Source organism: Sminthopsis crassicaudata, chromosome 3 (genome assembly GCF_048593235.1).
Source record: "Sminthopsis crassicaudata isolate SCR6 chromosome 3, ASM4859323v1, whole genome shotgun sequence".
NCBI classification, from domain to species: Eukaryota; Metazoa; Chordata; class Mammalia; order Dasyuromorphia; family Dasyuridae; genus Sminthopsis; species Sminthopsis crassicaudata.
In genome coordinates this window covers 176,830,025-176,847,490 of record NC_133619.1, presented here as the reverse complement: position 1 = coordinate 176,847,490, position 17,466 = coordinate 176,830,025, and the positions used below count along the sequence as shown (strand labels likewise).

The 17,466-nt window shown below is 36.1% G+C and overlaps 1 protein-coding gene across 2 annotated transcripts in view; it reads left to right on the top strand.

Annotated features, from left to right (window-relative positions):
• The window catches only part of LOC141560853 (sulfotransferase 1C2-like), a 28,309-nt gene that overhangs the window by 5,851 nt on the left and 4,992 nt on the right, over nucleotides 1-17,466 (top strand). For both annotated transcript variants that reach the window (XM_074299664.1, XM_074299665.1), the window contains exons 3-5: nucleotides 5,408-5,533; nucleotides 10,660-10,757; nucleotides 12,477-12,603. In XM_074299664.1, the coding sequence (XP_074155765.1) occupies nucleotides 5,408-5,533; nucleotides 10,660-10,757; nucleotides 12,477-12,603 (351 nt within the window). The remainder of the gene's footprint in view (nucleotides 1-5,407; nucleotides 5,534-10,659; nucleotides 10,758-12,476; nucleotides 12,604-17,466) is intronic.

The window sequence follows — 17,466 nt, the reverse complement described above, 5'->3', positions numbered from 1 at the left end:
ATTCTTTTTACTGCCTAAAGGGCAAGTTCTCCCAGCATTTCAGTATGGTTCAGTAATATCTTCTGTGGTTTTGTTATGTATACATATTTCAAAATTTTACTACTTTGATGTAATACTGCAAAAGGACTTTTTTGATCTACCAAAAAGACCTCTATAGGACACATGGGGTCCCACCTTGCTGTTTCAGATTTAGAAGTGAGAACAATGATCTTATAAATTGTATCCTTCATGGAGGAGGTTCATTTATGAGGGGAGTTTAGATCAGACTCTCCTTTCAAGATGTCATATAAAAGCTGCATCAAAGAAATAGAAATAGGGGCACAAGCCCTTAACTGTTGAATTTGTCCAACCAGTTTCTGAAATAGGTTCAGAGTATTCACCTTGTCTAATTGTCTAGTTAAGTATCTGATTAGTAACTATAGAAGTCCTCATGTGGAGCCCCAGGTAAGTGATGGGATAGTTATGTTGGATCTTTTCTGGGGCTATCACCAGTCCATGTTGAGCAAGAATGCTTATGGTCTCCTTAAGCAGGACAGAGAGATCTTTCCCACTGCTTATTGATATCATCCATATAATGCAGAATTATGGCATGAAGCCACACCTTTCTGATTGGTTCTAGCACTTGTGCTACATACACCTGACACAAAGTAGGGATACAAAACATCCCTTGGGAGAGAACTTTCCATTGGTAGCGTAGATCAGGTCCTGCATTTTTTATAGAGGGAATGGTTAAAACAAATCTTCTGGGGTGAGAGAGACGGAGAAGAAACAATCTTGTATATCAATTACTGTAACTGGCCAGCCAGTGGGTACTAGATTAGGAGATGGCATACCAGTCTGTAGGGCTCCCATAAGCTCAATAATAGCATTAATGGCTGTAAGGTCCTCTAGCATTCCGAATTTTCCAGATTTTTTCTTTATAATAAATACAGGGCTATTCCATGGGCTGGACATTGGTTCTATATGTCTGGCCTTCAACTGTTGTTATATAATTTCACATAAGGTTTGGGCTTTGTTCACTGAGAAAGGCTACTAGGGTACCCAAACCAAGGTGTTAGATTTCCATGTTAATGGTGTGGGTGTGATATCAAAGTGGTGCCTAAACACCCAATGACCCCAATCAAAATCCTGTGGAGGTAGTATATAAACTGAGGCCCCACAAGCTTTCACTATGTTCTTGTAACATAAATTGTTCCTGAGACCTGCAACCACCAGGGGTCAGAATATCCCCTATTTGTCTACAAATTGCCAAGGCAGGTCTTCTGCAGTAACCCACGAGGCATTGAAAGGCATTGGAGCCAACATTTTCACATCTCTTTATCATCTCTTCCAGGCCAGCCTCCCCATCTAAAGTAAGCATGATCTTCTGGCAGTTAGTATTAGCATTCTCCCATGCCAATTTCTGTATAAGGAGGCTGGAGGCTTCTCTGTCCATTGACCTCTCAACAGCTGCCTGTAGGCGGGCCACAAAATCAGGAATAGGCTCATCTGGGCCCTGTTTAATTTTAGTCACTGAGGGCCTCTGCTTTCTAGAAGCCTAAATTTTGCTAAATACTCACTGGGATTTAGCAGTGGGCTAAACTGTTAATTGGGACACAGCTGCATATACTGCTGCATCATATTGAATTTGATCCTCATTTCTTTCATACCTTCCAGCTTTCTGTATTATGTCCTAAATTTGGCTGGGAATCTCTAAAGCCTCCACAAGGGGGTGCAGAGGGAGGAGGTGGGAGACATATCCCCTCCAGGAGGGCTGGGAATGGGGGAGATGGAGGTAACCTTCCCTCTGTTTGCTTTCTCCTCCTTCATCTTATCACTTGTCTTTTTTCTCAAGATCATATGTCTTTCTGTTTACTTCCTCATTACTTGTCTTATCCCTGCCTCTTCTAGTTCCATCATATCCACTTCCTGCTTCTTCCTAACTACCTCTTCCTGTTTCATCACATCTACCTCCTTCTTCTTGTTTATTTCCTGATTCTTTCCCACAGCTAAACTCTGCTGTGTCCATTTTATGGGAACAGCTAGTCCCAGTGAGTGCCAATTTACAACCCTCATTTGTTTTATGACTCCCTTTTCATTTCATCATATACTTTTAATGGATTGCAGCTTGCACCTCTTAAAGTGCTTCTGATCACTTGATAAATGAGATGACGCCATTCCAGGATGGCTACTGGCTTTCCTTATTATAGGAAGCCATCTGATTACTTACTACCTCCTACTTTTTATAATCAATTTCCAATCCTTCTTGCTTTTCTATTCTATAAACTTCTTTCCTTAGCACCTCCTGACCTGGGATCTTCACTATAGTTTGTCTCATACCAAACATTCCACTCACTAGAGCAGAGTTCTATCTCCTTTCCCACTCTGTAGACCTGCTACAAGGTGAGGTCCTAGCCATATAGTACCTGTTTGGTCACCACTTGTAGCATCCCTTAAGACTACTCTATCTTCCCACCTGGTCAGCGGTATGGCTAGGCCAACTTACTAGTCTTTAGGCACCAACCCGGATCACACAGAGATAAACCCACCAGGTGGGAGGTGCAACCATTCTGTCTTTTATTCAGTCATCTTCTCAGTGAGGGGTAGCAGGAGCACAGGAGCGCAAGAAAGCAGGGGCACAAGAAAGAGAGTGAGCTCTACACAGAGCTGTCTATTTATGCTACCTCTCTTCTGGAATTGGCCATGCCCAGCCCATTCAGAACTGCAGAGGAGAAGCCCTCAGAAGGGAGGCTTCTGGAGTTAGTGATGCTTCCCAGGAGGAGATCTAGCAAGAGGACACACCCCTTGCCATCTCAAGAAACCTATTAGCAGTTCCTAAACTTCTGCCAAACACAACCTCCTACCTCAGATACCAAGCTCTTTTTTACCTCCTGGGCCCGCCCTACCTGACAAGGCATACAGGCTCTGTGGCACATCTCAAAGAGAAAGCAGTGCTTCATTGCCCCTAACACCACCAAAAAAGAGCATAGGCTTTCTATAATTTAATATCCTCAAGAGTTATTGTACCCAGAAAAGTTCTTCACTCTGATGGGGTCCTCTGAATTTTAACTAGAGATGATCTCAGGGAACAAATATATAAAGTCAATCCCTAAGTTGTTATTCTTAGACTTTCCATTTTCAGAGTTGTGACTGAAAAATTCTGATACTTGGGGTAAGAAAAAAAAAATCTAAAGAGAGGTCAGAGGAAAGGATGACGCCAGAATAAGCCAGCTTTACAGTCAAGCTAAAGGGTCAGCAGCCCTATATTGTGGTCTGTATTGTGGTCTGTATTGTGCTCTCCCCTGTTTATCCAATAACCCTAAATTCACTCCCACTCCAACCTTAGCACAATTACTCTAAAAAAAGAATTGGTGAAGGAATTCTTCTTCTGCCTCCTTTGAATATTGGATGTAGTGGAGATATTTAGCAGACATGAAAACTTAGTTACAACTGACACTAAGAGAGACCAGATAAATTACTGATAATAAAGTGATATGAGGAGACTTGAGTTTAGCAGCACCTGAGAATATATCTCTTGATTGTGCCCCAAGTCTTCAGACTCTCATTTCTCTCTTAATATACTTCAGAAACTCCAACTTGAGGCACTCTAGTTACCAGGCTAGTGTATTTACAAGAAGCCTAACCTACAAGGTGATGAGGCTATAGTTCTGAAGTAGAATCTAACATGAGTTAACTCATAATGTACACATGAATGACTATCGAGATTTCTGAAGCTTTGCCTCTAAAATGCTTAGCTGTGAGATTTAGGTATAAATTATAATATGTTTTAATGTGCTTTAGAACAGAGGAAGATAAAAACTAGTCTTAGTTGTATTCAGAGCAGAATTTAGGCCAGGGAGGAGGAAACTCTCTCATATTAGAAAAGTGATTTGGGAAACAAAAGGGGAATGCCACTAGTTGTTTTCACTTCTGATAATAGCTAAATTATCTATGATAACCCCATTCATTAAGAAGGTAAAGTTCAGCATCCAAGACATATTTCTCCTGCCCTGTTCTAGTTCTGACTACCCCAAGACATCAGAGGATGACTTTAGTGGAGGTGTTAATTTAAGAAAAATCTGCTGGACCTAAAATTAGGAGTTCTCAAATATAGAAAGAGGCCCAGAAGTTAACCTGGGTAGCAAAGCTAAAAGCTCCGGCCTTTTTGGAGAGGGGAGATTTTTATTACATCTCCTGAAAGTAGATATGACTATACCTTTTTAACAGCTCAGTGGGATGATAAAGGGCATCTCCTTAATGGATCATATGGAATACATTATCTATTGTTCATTTACACCACAAGGATTGCAAATGATTAAGTCTCAAACATGTTTGATTTAACTGACTCAAACCATCATAGAGATGTGGTTTTGTACTGTTTTTAAAAAGAGGACAAGAAATGAGGCCCTAGTCTGTCTAGAAGAATTGTTGAGTTTGGATACATACTCTCCTAGACAAACTTACACACAATGAGTTCACAGATGGAGAGAGAAATGAAGAGCAGAGCTAACTGGGACTCTGACAAGGAGATGGTCTCAATCAAGAGGAAATGGTTATTTCATCTGTAAAATGAAGACAATAATAGCCCCCACCTCAGAGGGTTATAAATATCAAACAAGATATTGTATGTAAATAAAGCTCTTCACAAATCTCTATATAAATATACAAATCTTTATATAAATACCAACTATTATTATTACATTATTGTGCCCACATCTTCCAGAGATATAATCAAAGTCCCAAAGATCTCATATTTTAGCCCTGTTAGTTATTTCTGATCACACCTCATTCACCTAAAGTATCAGTGTCCTGATCAGATAAATAAGAATACTAAGGTTTACTCTTCCAATCTCATGGGATTGTTGTAAGAAAGCATTATCGAATCCAAAAGTGCTATGTAAATATGAGTTGTCACAGCAGTCCTGAATGATGTGGCTAGTTTTCTTCCTTCAGTAGAAAAGGGCCTGGAGAATTCTGGGTTCAAATACCTGCTCTTACTACTTATAGACCTTGGTTAAATGATTTCAATTCTCATGACTCCATGGTCTTCATTTATAAAATGATGAGTTTGAATTCAATATCTAAGGTCCCTTCCAAATCCAACTGTATGGTCTACAGTAGTTTTCTATGCCTCAGTAAGTTCATAGTTCATAAGCCACTCTAACTAAAAAAATATATATATACCTACTTTCCCATCCCAAGCTAAGAATTTCCAAGAGATTTTTCACTTTTACTTCTAAAAGTGATGGATCTATCACATTATTTCTAATAGAATTTCAGTAATTTCCTTGCCAAAAAAAAGAAGAACATCCATCTACCATGGATAATAAAGTTATGAACTGAGGATATAGCTAGCATAGCAGAGTCAGTAGTTAATATGTTGCTTCCATGTGCTCTCTGTTTCTAATTCTTTCTACTTGGGAATCAGGAACAACATGGATTCAGGAAATTGTGGACATGATTGAACAGAAAGGAGATGTGGAAAAGTGTCAACGATCAGTCATTCATCATCGGCATCCTTTCATTGAGTGGGCACGTTCACCTCAATCTTCTGGTAGGCACTTTTCTCTCTTTCTCTTTATTTACTTGGTTAATTAGTTGGTACCTCCCTCATGGAGTGGGTGGATTCCCATGTAGGCAGAATTCTTGTCCTAGAAACAGCAACATCTGAGTTCATATCCAGCTCAATGAAACTATGAGCTATGCCATGCAGGGTTACCCAAGACGGACAGTGCATAGTAGAGACCTCTAACAAAACAATAACAACAAGGAATTACTGGAGAAGGAAATGGCAAACCATTCCAGTATATTTGCCAAGAAAACCCTATGGAAAAAATAGTCCATAGGATCATGAAGAATTAACATGATTGAAAGACTGAACAGCAAATCTCTCCCACTATGCTGTAATCTCCTTGAGATCTATTTTTGTCTTACCTTTTATCCCCTGAACTTGGCTCAGTGCTTGGCATTTAATAATGACTCAATAAAAACTTTTGATGATCAATTGCTTAACTGTTCCCCAGTCTCCCTTGGACTGTCTTCCCTTGTCTTTTATAGACAGCCTGGGTATCTGCCAAATCAGATTTTTGTCTACTTACTTTGTAATCAGTACTTATGTCTTCATCCTTCTTGTCTACCAACATAACTTCTAACTGCTTTTTCTGATCCCCAGAATGCATATATGCCTGACTTTCAATCCACAGTCTGCGCTAGTAAATGACTTCAGACATCATCAGGTTTAACTCTCAACTGAATAGGTTATATCCTGGCAAAGGCTCATCCAGTGTTCACTTGAAAACTTCCAGCGACAGTAACTTACTCTCCATTGAAGGCAACCAATTCCACATAGCACAGTTCTAATTATTTAGGAAAGATTTCCCTTTTTATCAATCAATAAATATTAATTAAGCATTTACCATGTGCTAGATAATATTCTAGGAGCTGTGTACATAAAGAAATGAAAACCCCTTTCCCTCAAAAGCACATATAGTTATTGCTTCCACATAACAACTTTTTTGATATATCTCAGGTCAGCATAGGAAACTAAATAAGAAGTTTTAGTAAGTTTTGCAGAAACCACAGACAACATGTGAAGGCTAGCAGAAGACACAGAAAAGGTTTAGAAACTTAGAAATGCATAAAATATATATAGTATTGTATAATATTAGCATATTATCTTTTAATGTCAAATAATTCAGTCTTCTTCTCTGGTTAATGGAGAGCCAAAAATTTTATAGAGTTTTTCCAGATTGCAGGGGCACTCCATCCCCAACCCCCTTGATTTAGAAGGGATAATTATACATATATGTCCATGGGTGTGTGTTTGTGGGCAACTAGATAGCACAGTGGATAGACTGCTGGAAGATTCATCTTCCTGAATTCAAATAGAGCTTCAGATACTTGCTAGCTGTGTGACCCTGAACAAGTCATTCAACCCTGTTTGTTTCAGCTTCTTTATCTGTAAAATGATCTGGGGAAGGAAAATGCAAACCACTTCAGTATCTTTGCCAAGAAAACCCCAAATGGGATCATGAAGAGTTGGACATGACTGAAATGAACAACCTATGTACACATATATGTTTATAAACACATACATATCACATAAATAGGTGTATATGAAAAGTTGGAGTTCAATAAGATCAGTCTTCTAATTTTCTTGACTTTCTTGTTTTCAACTCATTGTTTCATCTTGATCTTCAATGCACATATGTGTACCTGGACTCCATTCTGATTGCTGGTCTACCTGTCTATCTTATCCAAATCTACCAGTCCAAATTTCTTGCCCTAACTTCATGTTTAGTCAGGGCCACCGATTGACAATTGGGAGAAGTCAGAAGAAACAATGTTGCTGATAATTGGCAAAGTGGAGTAGGGAATCCACAAACAGAAGACTTTTCACCCTCTATACTGGAGTGAAAGTCTCTAGTAGGAAGAAAACACAAAGAGAAAGATATATTACATCAGGAAGAGAACACAAGAGAAAAGATATGATAGAGCAGAAGAAACTGTCTTGGAATACTGGGATAATAGCAGCAGATGGCCCTAATTAAGGGTGCTATAGTCAAAGATGGATTAGTTCTTGTAAAACCCAAATCTGATATACTCCCAGAGGCAAAGAACGAAAAACAATGCTAGATTCTATAATAAACAGAACTGGTCCATGTCTCTGATCCTATCTAGAAATATTTTTACTGCACAAAGGCCTGATTCTTGATTTTTATTAATGTCTTTCTTTTTTTCATATCAAAATCACATCTGAATATATCTCTTCTTCCTCCCTACCCAAAGGTCCCTCCCTCCTAATAAAAACTTTATTATGTAAATATAAAAAAACATATAAATAAAAATAAATAATACATAAACATAAATATTATATTTAAAAACTTTATTATATATAAAAAAGAAAGAGGAAGGGGAAGGAAAGTGGTTCAGCAAAATCAACCAACATTTTTATTATATCTAATAATACATGCAATTTTCCACATTCATAGTCCTTCAACCTCTGCAAAGAAAAGAGGAATTTATTTTTTGAATTCTTCTCCATGACCAAGCTTCATCACTATAATTAAAAAGCATTTAGCTTCTTTTTTGTTGTTGTTTTCCATTTTACATTATTGTAGTCATCATATGCATTGTTTTTTACTGTTTTTACTTAAATCTTTCTGAATTCTTTGTGTATTTCTCTGAAGTCTTCATATTCATCATTTCATACAGCACAATAATATTCCACTACATTCTTTTGTCAGAATTGATTTAAGACATTCTTAATCAATGGGAATCTAATCTCTATACAATTTTTCACTACCACCAGAAATTTGACAGTGAATATTTTGTTGTATATGGGACCTTTCCTACAGAAATATGATTTCAAATTAAAGGATGTTTCCCTAAACTTCTCTAAAGTTATAAGAGTAAGGTAAAGAGAATGAGTGGGTATCAATACTGGAGCCAGCAACTACCCCAGAAAAACCGAGAAGTAGATGCCTTAACTAAGCATTTATGAACACTAAATATTGTCTTTCTTATTTATAATAGTAGGGTAGAAGGCTAATTAGCCAAATGATATTTCAGTTTCCTATTCATACTAATAGCATTAAATAATGCCCACTAGAGTAAAATAGCCTAACATCTTACATGATAATTTTTTTAAACTTTTTTAACTTTATTATGATTTTTTACTCTAATAATACTCCAGCATTCCTGGAGTATTATTTTCTCAGGGCCAAGAATCAAACTTTTGTTTCTTCTAGCAGTCTAGCTTTGACTTTTCACCCTCTATACTATAATGAAAGGTCTAGTAGGAAGAAAACACAAAGAGAAAGATATATTTCATCAGGAAGAGAGAACACAAGAGAAAAGATATGATTGAGCAGAAGTCCTAAGTCCTCAAAAGGTTTGGGGGGGAGGGGCAGGGGAAGCAGTTAAGAGATGCTGAGAAGCCTCAGCATCAGGAAGACAACAGAGGACCAAGACAGTAGATACTTCAGGGGAGTCAGTAAGTACCTCCAAAGAAAAATCAAGAATGTATTATTATTACTTACAAAGGGTTATGGAAGAAAGTTTTGATAAGTTCTATATTGTATATAATTATCCTTTAAAGTTAATTGTGATTTTACAAATAATTATACTATGTCATTGTCCACATTAAGCACTGAACAAATACTTGTTGAATGATTGATTGATTCTCTGCTCTTTCTTCTACAGCTGAGAATTAAATAAGTTAAAACATAAGAAAAAGGACAATGGGCAAGGACAAAGTGAAAGACAAAAACATATTAGTAGGGAAGCTAGCCTCAGACTTGTAACACTTCCTAGCTGTGTGACTCTGGGCAAAGTCACTTAACCCAAATTGCTTCTCAAAAAAAAAAAAAAAAAAAAAAAACAGGAATAAGAGTTCAACATAACCAGAAAAACAAAAGTTCAAAATACATTAACAAAACTAAAAAGATAAAAAGTTTTTAAAAAGTTAAAAAAAATTAGATAAGAAGATATGAAAAATTTTCTAATTCCTACTATCAGAAACAGTGATTTCCTCCTCTGATTTTCCCAAAGACCTTTGTTTTTACAGCACTTGTATTTTCCTGACATTATGATTATTTCTTTATATCTTACATCTCCTACTAGGCATAAATTCCTCAAGGGCTGGGCCCAAGTTTGTTTCTTTTTGTAACCTCTACAACACTTATCATAGTGTCCTAATTAGAGGAAATATTCCATAAATATTATTGAAAGAATGAACTGAGACAGTGGAAATAAAAGCAGAATACAAAATAAAGAGAGGCATTTTTTTTCTTAGAGGGGAGGGGGAAACCAAAACTCTAATTTTATTTCTATAGGGAATTTTATTTCTATATGTGTCAATGCATATTGCTTTGACTCTGTTACTTATAGTCTTAAATTTCCCCCATTTACTGAGAAATCATATAAATTGCCCAGGGTCACACATTTGGTATAGATCAAAAAAGAACACTGCTCTGATGTCTCTTTTTATGACCATGGCATGCTGATTTTCAGTAAGACACTCATTACAACTATTGGCCTGATGTAATAGAATCTTATTTAGAAACTGCCAAATATCCCTAAGATTATAATTTTTTATTCTTCTAAAGAAAAAGGAGATTCTACCGATTAGTTCTACTTTCCAATCCAAGGCAATTGTTCCTTATAGAAAGTCCCCCAAAAATATATGGGAAAAACCCCATGGATGCACACATAAAAAGCAAACTTTTGATTGCCAATATTGTTTCCATGATTTTGTTCAAACTGTTTCACCTATCCCCAAAACACATTCCATCCTCTTTCTAACTGTCCAAATCCTACTAATTTAAGCCCTGCTCTAATTCTACATTACATATGAAAACCTTCCCTCTAAGAGCTTAGAGAGTCCACACAGCTATTTGCCTTGTCTAAACATTTGGAGTATCCTTATTTTGGTTTGTATTTGTTTTGCATTTGCTATTTGTTTTTTGATATGCATTATGTATTGTGACAGATTGGATAGATTGTTAGTTGTCAGTAAATAAATTCTTGTTAATCAAAAAATATATATATATGGAGAAAATAGAGGTTTTGGACAATGAGAGGCTTAATAGAACGCTCTCTAAAGAGGCCTCATTTTATGGTTAAACTATCTACTTAGTTTAATCCCATGTACCCTTTCTCATTCTAAATTATTTCCAGGTGTGGACCAAGCCAATGCAATGCCCTCTCCTCGAATACTAAAGTCACATCTTCCTACCCAATTGTTGCCTCCATCTTTCTGGGAAAGCACTTGTAAGGTAAGCAGAAACTTATGCAGGGTAATCTGAAAGAGTAGTCATATTCACTTAGGTAATGAAGGTTACATTAAATAAATGCAATAAAGAACACTATTCCAGCTTCAATTCTTCACTGCCTCCCTCACCTTAAATATTGCTGTTTTTGAAAGCAAATTGCTAGTGTCCATGAGTTATACCTCCAACAATATATCCAAGAGGATAAGACTCACTGGCATAAAAACAGATCACCATAATTTATAAATTTGGAAATTACTGAACAGTCCCATTCCCTCCATAAGAAGTAGACAACATATTAGCATCTTAGCTCACAGAAGAAAGCCTGCCATATAGGCAGTCATATAATCTAAAGCATCAGCGTTAACTACTTCATAAGCAGAGTATTTACTCATTAGCTCTATTTTCTCCCTATCATTCAAATCCCTCCTCTGGCAAGTCATTTAAACTTCCTGTTCCTCATTTTCCTTATCTACAAAATGAAACTATTAGACTAGATGGCTTTTAAAGGTCCCTTCCAACTCTAGCTCCATGACCCCATATTTTAAAATAGCTTCAAAAGTTTTAGAATTTCAAAATGTTCAAGAAACTCAACAATAAGTGGCTTCCATTAAAAAAACAAACAAAAAAAAAAAAAACACCTGGGAGCTTCAGTGTGTTAGAGGTTCAATATAAATTATCAATACGACAAGGTATTAATCCTTCAGTTCAGTCATTTCAGTTATGTTTAACTCTTTATGATCTCATTTGGAGGTTTTCATGACAAAGACACTAGAATGATTTTGTCATTATCTTCTCAAGCTCATTTTATATATGCAGAAACTTATGCAAACAGGATTAAATGACTTGCCCAGAACCACACAGCTTGTAAAGTCTGAGATAAAATTTGAACTCATACAGATGAGTCTTCCTGATTCCAGGCCCAATACTCTATGCTGTACCACCTAGTTGCCCCCCATATACCCTAAAACAGTGAATTTTTCTGAGAAATATCTTAATTAAACTTTCAAGGTTTAAAATATTAAACACATATGCTTTCTATTTCAATCAAGAGAATCTATTTACAACAGACTCAAATATGATTTACCACTTCTCATTTCAAAATAATTCTCTCATTAATAATGCCCTTCCCCCACTTAGTTACCAAACCATGCCCTCCTGCTTTAAAATTCTACTTTAAGATTCATTTTCTCCATTATATCTTCCTGAAATAACTTGACTTTGGTTTTAGTTTCTTCCATATTCCCCTTGGCATATTCTATGACCACAATGTCTTGGAAAATGTTGAAATTGGGATGAGAAGGCCTAAGTGCAACCCCTGACTCTGACATTTAACTCCATGTATGACTTTGGACAAGTCACTTGGATACCTCACTTTGCCTCAATTTCATCATTTCTAAAATTAGGGAGTTACATTATATAACTTCTGTGGTCCCTTCCAGTTCTTAATCTGTGGTCATATTACCCAAGCTATAATTGGTTATATGTATGTTTCTGTCATTTGTATTTAAAAACAATGTCCTGTCCTATATTCTCCCATTAGGAACTGTGACTATTATTTCCTTTTGACTATCATGGTGCGTACAACAATGGCACATAATTGTTACTATTATTTCCTTTTGACTATCATGGTGCCTACAACAATGGCACATAATTATTGCTGATGAATATCACAACCTGTATAAAATTAACATATTTTATGTATATTATACTTATTTTCCCAAGATTATTTATGTAGCTCGGAATCCCAAAGACTGCATGGTATCCTATTACCATTTCCAAAGGATGAGCCAAACACTCCCAGAACCAGGAGCTTGGGAAGACTATTTTGAAAATTTCATGAATGGGAAAGGTAAGCAAATGCTTTAAGGTCTATTTTTATTCCTAACTGGAGATTCATCTGTATGATCACAATATTTTAGGTTATTCTATGCTGCTGTTATTCATCTTTTATCTCTGAGACAGAATCACACAGCTGGAAGACCCTGTCTTATCATTCTAGCTGTGGCACAATGAAAAAACATGCCATGACAAGCAGTGTTAACCCATTTTGCTGGATCTGAGAACAGTTTACCCTCACTCCTTCAAACCCCATTTCCAACTCTGTGCAAGACATAGAATGTAGAGTCCTGAAGTTGAAAAGGACTTCATGAGCTTTTGTCCAACCTCTACCTAAAGACCAAAATCTTCGATTTGTGGTATTTATACTATGTACAACATCAAAGAACATTTATTAAGTACCTTTGATATGTTAAATAATAAGTTAAATTTAATATGTTTAATATGGAAAAAAAGACAATTGTTGCACTCAAAGAGCTCACAATCTGAAAGGGGAGACAGTAAACAAGCAAATATACGCAAATAAGCCATATGAAGGAAAAAACAAATAATTAACAGAGGGGAGGCACTAGAATTAAGAAGGGTTGGAAATGATTTCCTGTAGAATATGGGGATTTAGTTGGGATTTAAAGGATGCAAGATAAACCAGGAAGTAGAAATGAAGAGGAAGAGCATTCTAGGCATGGGGGACAGCCAGAGTAAATCCCCAGAGGTAAGAAAATGGAGCATCTTGTTCATGGAACAGCAAAGAGGACAGTATAATTAGATTGAAGAATATCTGATGGGAAGTTAGTTGTAAGAAAACTAGAAAGGTAAGAGGGGACTAAATTATAAAAAGCTTTGAACATCAAACAGAGGATTTTGTATTTGATTCTTTTTGGAGCTGTTGAGGCAATTGGGGTTAAGTGACTTGCCCAGGGTCACACAGATGATAGTAAGTGTTAAGTATCTGAGACCAGATTCAAACTCAGGTCCTCTTGACTCTAGACCAGTGCTCTAGCAACTCTGTCATCTACCTGCCCCTTACATTTGATTCTTGAAATAATAGAGAGTCATTGGAGTTTGTTGAATAAAGGGGTAACTTTTATACAATCAAGAAGCTAGTCAGTCAACAAGCATTTAACTAGCATGGTGCTAAGTGCTGAGAATACAAAGAAAGACAAAAAAAGGCTCAGCTCTCAAATAGCCCACAGTCTAATAAAGGACACCAAATGCAAAAAAAAGAAAAAAAAGAAAAAGATGTACAAACAAGATACATACAGGGATAAATTTAGAATAGTCTCAGAGGGAGGGCACTAAGATTAAGGAGGACTAGGAAAGATTTCTTATAGATGAGACTTTGCCTGAAACTTGCAGGAAGCTAGAGAAGCCAGGAGGTGTAGATGATGAGGAAGGAAATTTCAGACAGGATAGTGAATAAAAATTTTCAACCTATAACACAAAGCAATAAATTATATATATATATATATGTGTGTGTGTGTGTGTGTGTGTGTGTGTGTGTGTGTGTGTGTGTGTGTGTCAAATATAAAACTGACTCTATAACTTTCATTCATTCCTCCTAATTCTCCCCATAGGGACAAGAATTCTATTCCTCTTCATGTGATAAGCCTTCAAATATTCATCTTCTCCTCCCCTGAAATTACTCTTCTAACAAATTCCTAGTTCCTTCAATCAGTGTTTAAATAACATAATTTTGAAGCCCTTTGCTATCCTGGTTGACATCTTCTATACATGATCCTTTGCCCAAAATCTTTCTTTTTTCCTTGATCTTGCTCCTAAGCATTTCTTCCCAGCCTTAACCACACCCATATATGAATAAATCCTGCTGAAATTAATCTCTGAATTACTGCTACTCTACCTTCCTAGTTAGTCTCAATGGTCAGCTACAAGCTTCAAAAATATTTAGTCAATGTATGTATGTATATATCAATATCTCCTCAGCAGTGTAACACCATCAACTTAGGTGAAAACACTGTGTAAGTGTGTCTATTTCTCTAAAAAAACATTTTGACCTAATTGGGCAGTCAAAACAACAACAACCAAACCATGTTTAAAGGAATTTTTTTGTTTATATGTGTGTGTGAAAATTATTTTTCCCAAACCAAAAAGCAGATTCTGACTTATCAGTCCTCAATCATACCTTTGACAATAAACAGACAGGAAACTAGAAAGGTGAAAAGTTATTCAGTGTGCCATCTTTTATACACATAGATGCTCTTACTAGACAGCACCGTGAATAGAGTGCTGGAAATGGAATCAGGAAGACCTGAATTCCCAGACCTATCTCACATATTTGCTAGTTTTATGATCCCAGGCAGGTCACTTGACTTCTCCTAGTCTCAATTTCCAAATCTGTAAATGAGAATGATAATGCTGCTTACTTCACAGGATTGTTATGAAGATCAAATGAGGTAATATATATATAAACTGCTAGCAATTTTATTATCAATAAGGCATGTGCTTTGGGGTTTTATTCTCTTATTTCTACAATGGTGATGAATTGAACCAAATTATTATAGCAAACCACCCTTTCACCACACATGGTTCTCTTCAGACAACTCTTTTTTCTCCATATCAGAAGTGTTCCTCATTGTGTCTTCAAATTAATTCTTAACTCAATTCAAATTAATTCTTAAGAGTTTTTGCTTATTCCTCAGTAGATTGTCCATAAGAATCTTAGCTATCCTTCCTCGAACACTTTGAAATCTTCTCACTCAAAAATCAAAATTTCATGTTGGGTTGTACTTTTTTTTCTCTTATACAGATTATAAGCCAGAAAGGTCACTGCCCTGTAATGCTTTCATAAATTTCATCCAAAGATTATCCTCCTCCTTTTTGGTAGGAATCAAATCCAGAAGAAGATTTCTCTCTGTTGAGTCCTAAACCTTTTTAAAAATAAATTCATGATTAAGATAATAAGTCATTAACTAATCTGCTTTAAAATTCAACAGATCAAAGTCCTCCATTTTCACAGTGTCATGCCTCTGAACCTGGCAAGGGATCAGTTTCCTGAATTCTTTATATATCAACTTTTTTTTTCTCCAGATACTCTATAGTATCTCCTGATGCCACTTTGAAGTATTCTGCTTCCACTGATCTTCACCAAAATGCTTTCCACTCCCCTTCTCCATTCTTGTCCCTGACTTACTTATATGATTATATTTTCTTACAATGTCATTCTACTGTCTTTCCCTCTCCATACCAATTCTTGTTAATAATGTGTACTATTGCAGAACTATTTATTCTAGTCAACTCAGTGATTTCTGTGTTCCAAGTCTGTCTGCAAGCTGTAAAATGAGCACACTGCTTCACAATCAGTCCATTCACTATAGCTATCTTAACTATTTGTCTATATGTATGCCTACAATATTTGGCCTAAAACTAAAAGCAGTGTGAAGTATTTTATAGAGCACTGTGCTTCAAACCAGGAAGATCTAAGCTAGAATACTGCCTGCTCAAACCCCTCCCCAGATTGGAGATAGACAGACAGAGACAGAGACAGAGAGAAATAATGGAGTTGAGGTAGCATAGAAATAGTAATACTTCATATCCATTTGGTCCTTTATAGTCCTTTACAAAGTACTATCTTTGAAACAATGTTGTCAGCCAGTCAAGAAGCCTTTTTTGAGCATCTGCTATGTGCCAGGCACCAGGCCAAGCACTGGGGATAGTAAGAAAGGCAAAAGACAGTCCCTGCTTTGAAAAAGCTCCTAGAACAACATGCAAGCAACTAGAATACAAGTGTCGATTCTCCATTTATAGAAAGGGCAATAAACTGAACCCCAGAGAAACTGGATGACTTGTTCAATGTTGCAAATCAGCCCATTCAGACTCTTCCGACTCCAAGTTCTCCCTATTATAGCACAGCTGCTTCTTAATATTAAACCAAAACATGAAGACTTGGAAAATGGAGCAAGAATTGAGCAAAGCCTTGGAAATAATTCATGAAATAAACTTAGAGTGTTCAAGTAGTCACAATTAGCATAAAATTATTGATTCATTGCAACACTGGGATATAACAAGACCTCGTAAAATGAAAATTTAAAATGATGTTAGGTTAAATTTTTCCAGATAGTATGAGCCTTCATAATGGTAAAGAATCTAGTTTTAAGTTGAAATTGTAGACCCTTGGGAAATTTAGAACTATATTAGAAAATGCCATAGAGGAAAAAATCTTATTATAAGACCATGATTTACCAAAGGTCTGACTTTCCAAAGTTTATAATTCACATTCTGGGGTCATGTATAGTGCAAGATTGAGAAGAAATGTGTTATTGAATTTAAAGCACTTGGTTTCTCAAATTCAAATTAAGCAAATTTATCAAATATAGGTTTTTACATTTCAGTAATTGTTGTGTTATCTAAAATGACTTAGCTTTTAAATTAAATTTAGGAAAGAGTAACTATCTTACATAATCCAATAACTTCCATTATTTCATGACTGCTTTCAAAAGTACTTTCTCTATATACAATATTTACTCTTCTGAAACAGAAGTAATTTCTTATGTTTTAATTTCTGCATTTTTTTTTTGCCATTGGCCATAGCTGTTCTGGAAAAAGAATTCTATTCCTATCAAAAAAGATTAAACAGAACCCAATTACAGTTAGAAATAGTATCTGTAACATGTCCATCTTTTATCTAAGGATCTTATTAAATAGAGCAATAGTTAATTAGATAGATAGATAATAAATAGATGATAGATGGATAGATGAATGGATTGAAAGTATGTTTGCTTATTTAGCATGTATATTGAGATATGGCAAGACCATTTGTTTCACTTCCCAAAGTCTGTTGCCAAAGCTTGACAATTATTGGGCTAGATAAAAGTGAAAAGAGCCCAGGACATGGAGTCAGAGTTCTAGGTTTAAATACTGA